The 10,683-nt window shown below is 26.4% G+C and overlaps 1 protein-coding gene across 3 annotated transcripts; it reads left to right on the top strand.

Moving 5' to 3' along the window:
- Positions 1-379: 379 nt before the first annotated feature.
- On the top strand, positions 380-10,128 carry LOC132922234 (carotenoid isomerooxygenase). 3 transcript variants are annotated; one of them, XM_060985643.1, is made up of 11 exons: positions 380-474; positions 835-1,054; positions 1,229-1,340; positions 1,457-1,603; positions 4,049-4,193; positions 5,468-5,612; positions 7,036-7,265; positions 7,489-7,665; positions 8,026-8,265; positions 8,667-8,765; positions 9,808-10,128. In XM_060985643.1, exons 1-11 carry the CDS (start codon positions 469-471, stop codon positions 9,982-9,984), a joined length of 1,698 nt encoding a protein of 565 aa, XP_060841626.1. In that variant the 5' UTR covers positions 380-468; the 3' UTR covers positions 9,985-10,128. The 3 variants fall into 3 exon arrangements, with proteins under 3 accessions (XP_060841626.1, XP_060841625.1, XP_060841624.1); XM_060985642.1 differs by lacking the exon at positions 380-474 and having other exon boundaries at positions 516-1,054; positions 7,039-7,265; XM_060985641.1 differs by lacking the exon at positions 380-474 and having other exon boundaries at positions 518-1,054.
- The last annotated feature ends 555 nt before the right edge of the window (positions 10,129-10,683 follow it).

A 10,683-nucleotide genomic window follows, 5' to 3' on the forward strand; every position in this document is an offset into this window, starting at 1 on the left:
AAGTACGGTCTTTAAGCGTACTTAAACATTTTTAAATTTTTAAAAATAAAATAAGTGAGCATCCTGGGTGGAAACCCATTTATATACGTATAAGTATAGTATATTTCATTATAATTCATTATTCCTATAAAAATACCCTATTTTGTACAGTGTTGCTTTAGCTTTTTGTAAGTTACGTAATAAACTATATAGGCAATCGATTTGTATATTATACGCGTAATAGGTTCTATACTTTACCGACCGGCGACCACCCATTTAGACGGAACGGCGCATTATTCACCGAAGTCACTATATATGGTTAAGATGTAAGTATAGATTTTTAAGCATTATAAAATATAGATATCATATTTTTAACAACTTCTATACCATTTTTTTTTAGTCAAACGTACAACGGTGAATAACAGCATGGAAAATATTATATTGGACTGGTGTAATCGTTTTATCATAATATAATATCTTATTAAATACATGAAAGTAAGTATACCTATATACAGTAAATAAAGGCTAATATAGTAAGTACATTAAATGTGTTTAGTTAACATTAAATCGGTTATATAGTACATATTATATGCATTCAGGAAGCCATAAAATCGTATATTTGTATCCAATTACACCTGTTTTCTGTAATATGCGGCGGTGATATATATAATTATGTCGAAATAATAATAATATATAGTACCTATAGGTTCGCATTTAGTACAACGCGTACATTTAAAGATGAAAAAAACAGCTCGGTATTTTTCGAAGAAGAAATACTTATTAAAAACAATATTAACCTCGAAAGTCAAGTCGACTATTGACCGGTATAAAAAATGTCGATTTTGGTTGACTAAGGGTTTGTGGCGCGTCGCGAACAATTGGAAGGAGACTGCACCGGTGGTGAGCGGGCAAACTGCTGGAATCGACAGTATGTTTCGCGGATTGGACGAAAACAGAGACTTGTTAGTGAAAAAGCTGAATGCCGGCCAGGATTTATACCCGAACTGTGATACATCGATTTGGCTAAGAAACTGTACGCGTGACATTCCGACTCCCGTCCAAGGGAAAATCAGAGGTAAATTGTGTTTAAATATTAAATTGATACATTGCTGCATTGTTGCATCAAACAACAGCAAATATGCGATTCAACTGCGTGCCTATTTGTTATTATACAATTACTATAATGCACCAGTCTTGATTTTCAAAAATTTTAAATATCATTTTACAATGACACAATTATTAAACCTAGGTAAGATACCGGAATGGTTATCAGGGTCGCTACTGCGAAACGGTCCTGGGAGTACACAAGTGGGAAATTACGAATTTAAACATATATTTGACAGCTCTGCTTTACTACACAGGTAAAAACAATAATGATCAATTCTCAAAATGTATATAATACATAATATTATATGATTTATTTGTAAACTATATATTTGTATGTCTATAATGCAAACACTATTGTATGTTATAACAGGTTTGCTTTTAAAAATGGACTAGTGTCATATCAGTGTAGGTTTTTGGAATCAAACACATATAAACAAAATAAAGCAGCCCAAAGAATTGTCATTACCGAATTTGGAACCAAAGCGTGTCCTGATCCCTGTAAAACAATTTTTCACAGGTACGTGCTATGAAACTTAGGTATACCAAACTTATATATCAATACTTAAATTATACTTTTATTTTTTAGTATATTAAAATAGAAAAATTAGATTAATACACATTTACTAATAACATTGTATATTCCGCTGTGGCGCTGTTGCTATAATTCTGATGAATTATTATCAAATATAGTAAATACATAAATTATTAACTACTTTTACTACATGTTCCTAATCATTTCATATAAATATTTTGAAAAAATTAAAGTTTTTTTTGTTAGAATAAATTGAAATATTGTTAAATATAAAGTTAATATTAAAAATAAAAATTTCAAACTGGTTTTATATTAAAAAATAAAATTATTTTAAATTGTTATGAATTAACAAAATTCTAAAACATAAGTCATAATGAAATGAGATGGATAAAAAAAAGCAATATAGGCATTTTAACTTCTTATTATTCTGATGTTTCATTGTTGTTTAAATAATAATTTGTAATATTATTTGATTCGAATATAAGATAAGTAAGTACAGCTAGTAAGGGCAAAAGTGCATTTAGATTTGTTGAGTTCTAAACGTGCACGTGTACACAATAATAGATAATAATTAATTATAAGTTATAACCAATTATTAAATATAATTATAACCTAATATTAATATGGTTGTCAACTTTAAACAGGTATTGTATTAATTATGAACATTTAGTTTGAGTTATGTTTGGTAAAAAATTGGTGTAAATATGTGAAAAAAATGAAAAAAATATTTTCATTAATATAAATATTTCATTTTTATTTCAAGACATTTGATATTATTGTAGATTTATTGATTTTTAAATAACTATTAAATAATCTAACCATTTTCAATAACCATTTGGCAATCCTAGTTAAATGATGTATGTATACATAATAATTACCCATATTAGAGCCTTATAGTAATTTATCGCAAATATGAAGGTTATAATAGTATGTTTATTTACTTAGTTTATAAATTTCACTTTAAAATAAAATAATTAAATCTAAAATAAACTGATTCAATATGTTTTAAAGTCAATTATAATTTATTTATAAAATTTGATATTAAAATGTTTATTATAGTCAATAGTAAACGCATTTTTTTTTTAAATAAACCTTCTATAATATTTTACTCAGTCCTGATAAATCTTTAAATGTCAGTTGCCAAATTTAATAGATAGTCCCTATGTTAAATAAAATTTGTTCTAAATTTTAACAATTGTTTCATGTTATTATGTATTATGTATTAATCTACATTAATATCTATAGTGAAGTTAGTGAACGTCACAAATAATCTTGCACAGATTTTGTAACTGATATACTTATTACATTTATTTACTAAACAAATGTTGGCTATCGGGTAAAAAAAAAATACCTGTATATAATTAAGTAGGTAGGAAAATCAAATTCAACAAGAAAAAATAAATAATTTTATTATTTAAACGTCAACAAGTGCAATAAAAATGAATAGAAATACACAATTCCGGAAGCAGATATAAAATTACGTATCATTAAAAAATAAAGAAATCGAAAAAGAAATCAATGTTCAATGTAACACAATTTAATTGCCAACTATTAGAAAATTATTTTAGATAATAATGAAGGTTAAATAGTTGAATAATAAATAATACATAATAATAATAATGTAAATAATAATAATGTATTATTAATAATTATGTCATATATTATACTCATAAAACATTAATATGGATAATTATTATTTATTATACGTCTACAATTAAAAAAGTTTCACTTACGGCAATAATCATCTCTCAGGCACTCCTGAAGTTCTGAGTACGTCACGGTCAATGCTTATTATTTAACAGTTTTATGACTATAACCAACCAAACATTTGAATTTTCAAAAATTAAAACCGGACTCAGACCCAATATGAGTCTATTTTTTCTCTCTAATGAACGCATTTTAGGTCTTTGTCTTACTAACATTTATCATAATACGCTGTAATAGTAATTGCATATAGAAGCAATCTTTACGAATAAAAGTTTGTGAACCTTATAATTACACTGATTTCGAATTCTGAACTGAACACCGCACCGGATATATTGCATATTGATACATATAAATATATTAATTTTAAATTATCATTATTGTTATTTACTTTTTTTGTATACCTTTATATTTTTATTTTATCTAGTATTTAGTAACTCTGCATCATTGTCGTTTCAAGCAGCGCTATGAATTCCCAGGAAGTGAATTTTAAGAAATTATAATATGGAAAATTAAGGGTTTGAGATAAATCTTGAATAAAGTTTTGTAGCTAATTTTGTCTTACTGTATATATTTTTAAACCATAGTGGAGTGTGTCGTTTGATGTATACCAGGGTATAAAAATGAAAAATAGAAGTGAACATTTAAAATTTAAGTTTAAATTAAGTTACATTTTTCAATAGAAATACCTACACTCAACTGAATAAAAAAATACTTTTATTTTAGGTTTTCTAATGTATTTAAATGGGGAGACGATCAATCAGACAATGCGATGATATCTATTTACCCAATTGGCGATGAATATTATGCATTTACCGAGTATCCAATAATGGTTAAAATTGATCCTACAACTCTCGAAACACTTAATACAGTAAATATCACATATTATAATAATATTAAACTATAACCTAATAAGTGTATACATTATTGAAATAACAAAAATATGTTCAAATTGTTTTTATTTAAAATAGAATCATATTACTTACTTACTATATAATAATTATTTTAAATTGTTTTTCTTGTATAAGTTTAAGATTAAACACGATTGGTAAGTACGATTATGCATAATGCAAATTGCATTATAAATTAAATATTGAACTATTATACTTAACTTGAACATGATAGTACATTTTTTTATACATAATATGTTACTATGTTGTAATAATAATGAAAATCTTATAATATTATCAAAGATCTTAACAATTGTTTTAATTTAAATTGGAATTTAATCTTTTACATACACATGCAAAAAACGATCAGTTATATACTTATATATAATATGCATATGTGTGTGTGAAATAGTGTTATTGAACAAATAAAATGTTATAATATTATCAATTATGATAAAAATGTAAAAGTATATTTAGAGATATGATTGTTATTTCTCATTCTCACATTTAAGCACGTATTGTGGTTGAACAAATTTATAAACAAAAAATTGTCATGCTAACATTAGTAGGTAAAAGTGGTAGGTACCTATATTTTTACATAATTAATATTAAGTAGAAGTCAGCGCATTATATACTCTATATTTTCCCCACGCGAGTACCTATACATAAACAATTTTTATTCAGCAGAATAACCAACCTTGTGTTGTAAGTCTTAACAAAAGATTATAAATTACAATATTTTCACTAACATAGAATTAACAGAATTACTGTAAATAATAATAATAATAATAATAATATATTTCACAAACTTCCTCAACTGTTCAACATAATGTACCCCTTGGTGTTAAGACCAATATGTAACTATTACTGGCTAATGACCTCAGATGTTGAAGCCTTTTTAACACATAAAAAAAAAGATTATAAAGTTAAGAACATTACATGCGTGTGTATATATTGGCTTGTTAACAAATCATAAGTTTTCTGCGATGTATGAGCATTTTTAAACAGTAATATTTTATATATTCATAACTTGCGTAAATTTTGAATCTTAACTAAAAATTTCATCAAACACAAAAACACAGGTAATGGTCTTAACTTTAAGTTTGATAATAAGTCAATTCATTATAATATTTTAATCTTTTAAAACTATAATAACGCGTCAACGCCAGAAATTGGTTCTGTTGATTGTCAATTTAGATATAAAAGAAATAGAGTGCTGACATTTACATAATAGACTTAACATTTTTTCAATTAGATTGATATAGCTCGGATGACTGGTATTGTTCACCATACAGCTCACCCACATATGGCGGCCGATGGTGCCGTTTTCAATTTAGCGACTGTTCCAAAAATTGATGGTCCTCATTATTGCGTGGTTAAATTTCCTCGAGTTGATTCAGGTAGGGCCCCAACATATTTCAAAGCACTTTACTAATGGAGATCACTGATCACCAAAAAGAGTATCTTACCCATTTCCATTGAATTAGATATTGACCGATTTCACGTTCTCGTCAAAACAATTTTTATGCCATGAAATAAAAATAAATGTTGACGTTTTAATAATTGAATTAAAAAAAATATATGAACTTAAAAAAGTTGTATTATTTATAATATAGTATGTTTTTAAATTAGCTAAATACTTTATTAACTATACGGGGACGTGAGATACGTATATCATAAAACTATAAACGTTTTTAAAAATACTGTTCTTACATTAATATAAAACGTTAAAAAACAACATTTTTCTAAAAAATAATATTTTTTACTGTTATTTTTTTACATTTTTAATAAGAAGATGCAATTTTAATTTCTTATCCCAAAGCAGAATATTTTAGATAATTTTTACCTTTACAATAGCTTTTAAAAGTTTCCGGAAATTTTTCTCTAAATCTATGATATATTGATATTATATAAACATCATTGTAAAGGTAAAAAACAATTATAATATTTCATTAAGTGACCAACCTAATCGTCACACCAACAGTTGTTTTCTTTGTCTATCTTCCACATAATATAGGAACAAAGATATTCTGTGTCTCCACGATTACGACTCTCTGATTAAGTTTAGGGCAAAGGCACCTGATACCTATTATATATTTTATAAAGAAAAATAGTTCCTTTGCATTGACCGGATAAATGTTTATTATTTACATTTTTGAATAAGATATATAATATATATTATTATTATTATATTATACTATATTATTATTATATTATATTTTATATCTAATCAAAATTATTTTAAATTAATTTACATGCTTATTTTTATAAAAAAATATTAATATTAAAAATCTATCCAGCCAATACACAGAAAATATTCTTCTTTATAAAATATATATAATAGGTCCCTTTGTCCTAAACTGAACGTTTGAACCAGAGTTGTAATCGTGGAAATACGGAATATCTTTGTCCCTATAGTATGTGGGAGATAGACAGAGAAAACAAATGTTAGTGTAGTGGCACCTTAAAAGGATAGATATTGTTTTGATGCAGAAGTGGAATCAGTCAATACTTCATCTATACTCGTATATATTATTATTTTCTTGTTTATGCTCATGTTATAATGCGAATCAATGAAGATTTATGATCTGAGCCAAACTATAACTAAATAAACATATATTGTACATATTTGTCTAATTTATCTTAAAATTAGTGTGAACTTATCGAATAAAGTATAAACGTATTAAAGACTTAAAGATTTCCATATACGGCATATAAATTAATATTATTATTATTATTTAACATGCCACTTGTATACACAATTTTTGGTAGATATCTATATACATAAGTTTTATTGGATATATTATTTTTGTGTTTGCCAAGAAGGTGGATACCAGTATTCGGCGGATGAAATGTTTGGGCGAATGTGCATCGTGGCTACCATTAAATGTCGGTGGCCTCTTCATCCTGGGTACATGCATTCTTTCGGCATAACGGAACATTATTTCGTCGTAGTCGAACAGCCTCTGAGTATTTCGTTGTCCACCGTCATGGTTAACAGATTCAAAGGAAATCCAATATCTAGTGCACTAAAATGGTTTCAAGACTGCCCCGTAAGTATTTTTTGGTGTTTATAGCAATTTTTCTTCATATCATAGGATTTTAAAACCCCCTGAAATTGTTACATTTGTTCTATGTATTATGTATAATGATTTGTATAAATTATAAATATAAGCAAAAATATTATAAATTATATTTTTATGATAGATTGATGTTATATAATGAATCCAAACTATATGTAACTCTGTCTAAACCCTTTTCATTCGTATTGTATAGACTCTAATTTACTTGATTTCACGATCTGACGGCAAAACGGTGAAGACATTTAAATCGGATGCATTCTTTTATCTGCATATAATAAATCAGTACGAAGAAGACGATAACGTGGTGATCGATATTTGTTGTTACCGAGATCCTTCCATGATCGACTGCATGTTCGTCGAAGCATTACAAGTAAATTTTTAATAAATGCAAAATGTGTTAAAATTAATAATTTAATTTAAGCGCGAACGCACAAGCGAAAAATATTGATTATTGATATGTATATTATATACTATATAATACTATATATATTATATATACAGTATATATATCAATAATCATCATCTGCAATAATCGTTCATTATATAATTGTATCATATATACTACTACTTGCATAGTAAAAAATAATTTAATTTACTTAAGTACTTAACCTATACTTCTTAAATAGGTAGTGGACAATTTTTCTTTATTCGTGTATTCTTATTACATATGTTAAATTGTACACATACAATCGATATATTATTAAACCAGCATAATAGACTGTTATTTCAGAATCTCAATAAAAACCCAGATTATGCAGCAATGTTTCGCAGCAGGCCTTTGAGATTCGTGTTGCCAGTTAACCGTAATCCTAGAGATGGCGATGATGTGAACGAACACCTGTATGTCTGTCCCGAAAAGCTATGTGATTTAGGTTGTGAAACACCCAGGATTAATGACTTAAAAATTGGCAAAAAATACAGATTTTTTTATGCAATATCATCCGACGTTGATTCTGAAAACCCTGGGACGGTAATTATTGTTGTTCCGTAGTTGAATCGATTATAATTTATAAAACGATTATAGTATTTATATTATATATTAATATTAGTATTTATAAGGAACAAAAAAAAATTATAAATATATTAGATATTAGTATATTACATAGTATACTGGATTATTTAAATTTGAATAACAGTAAACTCAGCACCTAGAGTAATATCTCAAATTTACAGCTTTACTGTTTTATACATTTTTATTTATAAATTAATGATTTTCGTTCATGTACTGCGAAATAATAAAAAATGATGTATAATAATGTTTAATTATTATATGCAACTTGAAAATTTTCCTAAAGATGATCAAAATTAATAATATATAAACATTAGACATAGTTCTTACGTAATATTTTTATGGTCTTTTTTTTTAATTAGCTCATAAAAGTGGATACATACAATAAAACTTGCAAGACATGGTGCGAAAAGAACGTATACCCCAGTGAACCAATTTTTGTTTCTTCGCCGGACGCTGAAGTATGTACCTAAATAAATTACTCTAAAAAAAAATATCGAATTATTAGTTTAAATAGCCAATATACAATAATAAATTGAATTTTTTTTTTTTGTAATTGTGATTTAAAAATATATTAAGTATGACAAATGGCATAAAAACTGTATTGATTAAATAATTCGCTAAAATTTAATGGGCTAATGGTGGACCACTAAATCATGTTTAAATGGCGGTTTGCTATCATTTTTGCAGATTCCTTAAATGCTACGTGACCAAAATTAATCTGCATATATATTATAATCTCCAATAATTAAAATATTGCATTAAGAAGATGCAAGCGCACTATTTGTTTTATCTCTTTGAATAACTGGTCTACGCGTTATAAAGTAAATTTGTGTTAAATAGAACCGATCTTTTTTAGTTAGCTTTAGTAATAATGTGAATTAACCTATTATGAAACTATTATACTCTTTTCACCAAAAGCATAGTACCGCTTCGCGCACATGATTGACAGAAATTACGGGCGTCAACCTTGTCCTCGCTCGAGAGCAACTGTCGGAGAGCCTAGTTGTTTCGTGCTATAATGGGGAGAAACGATGCATTTTCATCCATCGCGCAGTACTATTCTCACAGTGAACAGAATATAGAGTCTAGAATATTATATGGATTCTTACTATTGGTTTATTTAGAATATTTCAATTTTAAAACTAAATAAGCATTTTTAAATTGTTACATAAAAATTGAAATACCGTAAGAAAGCTAACATAAAAACGCATTTAATGTTCCTAACTTTAAGTTTTATAATAGGCCAATTCAGTCTAATACTAAAGCTAACAATGCAAGGTCGTTATACTAAACGTAAATTTTCAGTGTTACACAGAGAGAGAAAACTAATAAGTAATAGTGCACAAACAAAGTCTTAAATTGTATAATAATAGTTATCAATGTTATCATGTGAATAAAATCTGCAGACCGATAATGACACTATGCAAAAATAAATATGCATAATGCAATATATTGATAAGTAAAAATCATTAACTGTATTTAACGAATCTATTTATACAGGACGAAGACGATGGTGTAATTTTGTCATCAATTATTTGGGGTGGATCAGAGTGTACACACCAAGCCGGAGTAATAGTTTTGGATGCAAAGAGTTGGACAGAGATAGGGCGAGCTACTTTTATTACTCAGTCACCAGTTCCTAAATGTTTACATGGATGGTATGCTGCTGCTGTGTAAAAAAACATGTCATCGAAGTACAATCACAGATAATATTATAATTATTTTTTATAATTGATCATCGTAACCGATTTTTAAATAGATCAAACTATATTATATTGTATTAAATACTAACACTTTAAATTAAATTTGTTTTACCATGTCTTTTGTATATAATATGTTTGAAACCAAAGTAAAATTATTATACTACGCTACAAGGGATATATTTTCATCCCAAGGATTAAAAATCCTTAAAATTATCTGTTGTAAATAAATATTAAGTCGTTCTATTACTTGAATATGATATGCGTAATAATAATGAATCGAAACATTTTGGTATTTTGATAATAATGAGTGATATTTTTAATGATTTGAACACAATTTTAGTTTAATCATAAATATATATTATATCCTTAAAACGATTTCTATTTCACGAAAAAAAATTTAATACAAAAAATGCCAACAAGTTTTAAAGTTATGAAACATTTTTCTGGTTGAGGGTAATTGTATATAGAGATCCCTGAGAAATATAAATATTAATTTTTAGTGTACTTATAGATAAATAAATAAAAATTTAAATAAAATATGTAACTGTAGGAAAAATGTATTAACATGTGATGTATAATAAATCATATACATATTATAATATAAAAAACATTGTATTACCATGTATAAAATATTTAATAAATTAAACCAGACATTATTATCAAATGTTATCGC

This window comes from Rhopalosiphum padi, chromosome 2 (genome assembly GCF_020882245.1).
Source record: "Rhopalosiphum padi isolate XX-2018 chromosome 2, ASM2088224v1, whole genome shotgun sequence".
In the NCBI taxonomy this organism is placed as follows: Eukaryota; Metazoa; Arthropoda; class Insecta; order Hemiptera; family Aphididae; genus Rhopalosiphum; species Rhopalosiphum padi.

What these genes read in the sequence shown, in the direction of transcription:
- LOC132922234 (XM_060985641.1), top strand. Translation starts at nt 718, where the DNA reads ATGAAAAAAACAGCTCGGTATTTTTCGAAGAAGAAATACTTATTAAAA. An exon ending in ATTTCCTCGAGTTGATTCAG is followed by an intron (nt 5,613 to 7,035) that starts GTAGGGCCCCAA and finishes GTGTTTGCCAAG; the next exon opens with AAGGTGGATACCAGTATTCG. An exon ending in TGTTCGTCGAAGCATTACAA is followed by an intron (nt 7,666 to 8,025) that starts GTAAATTTTTAA and finishes CTGTTATTTCAG; the next exon opens with AATCTCAATAAAAACCCAGA.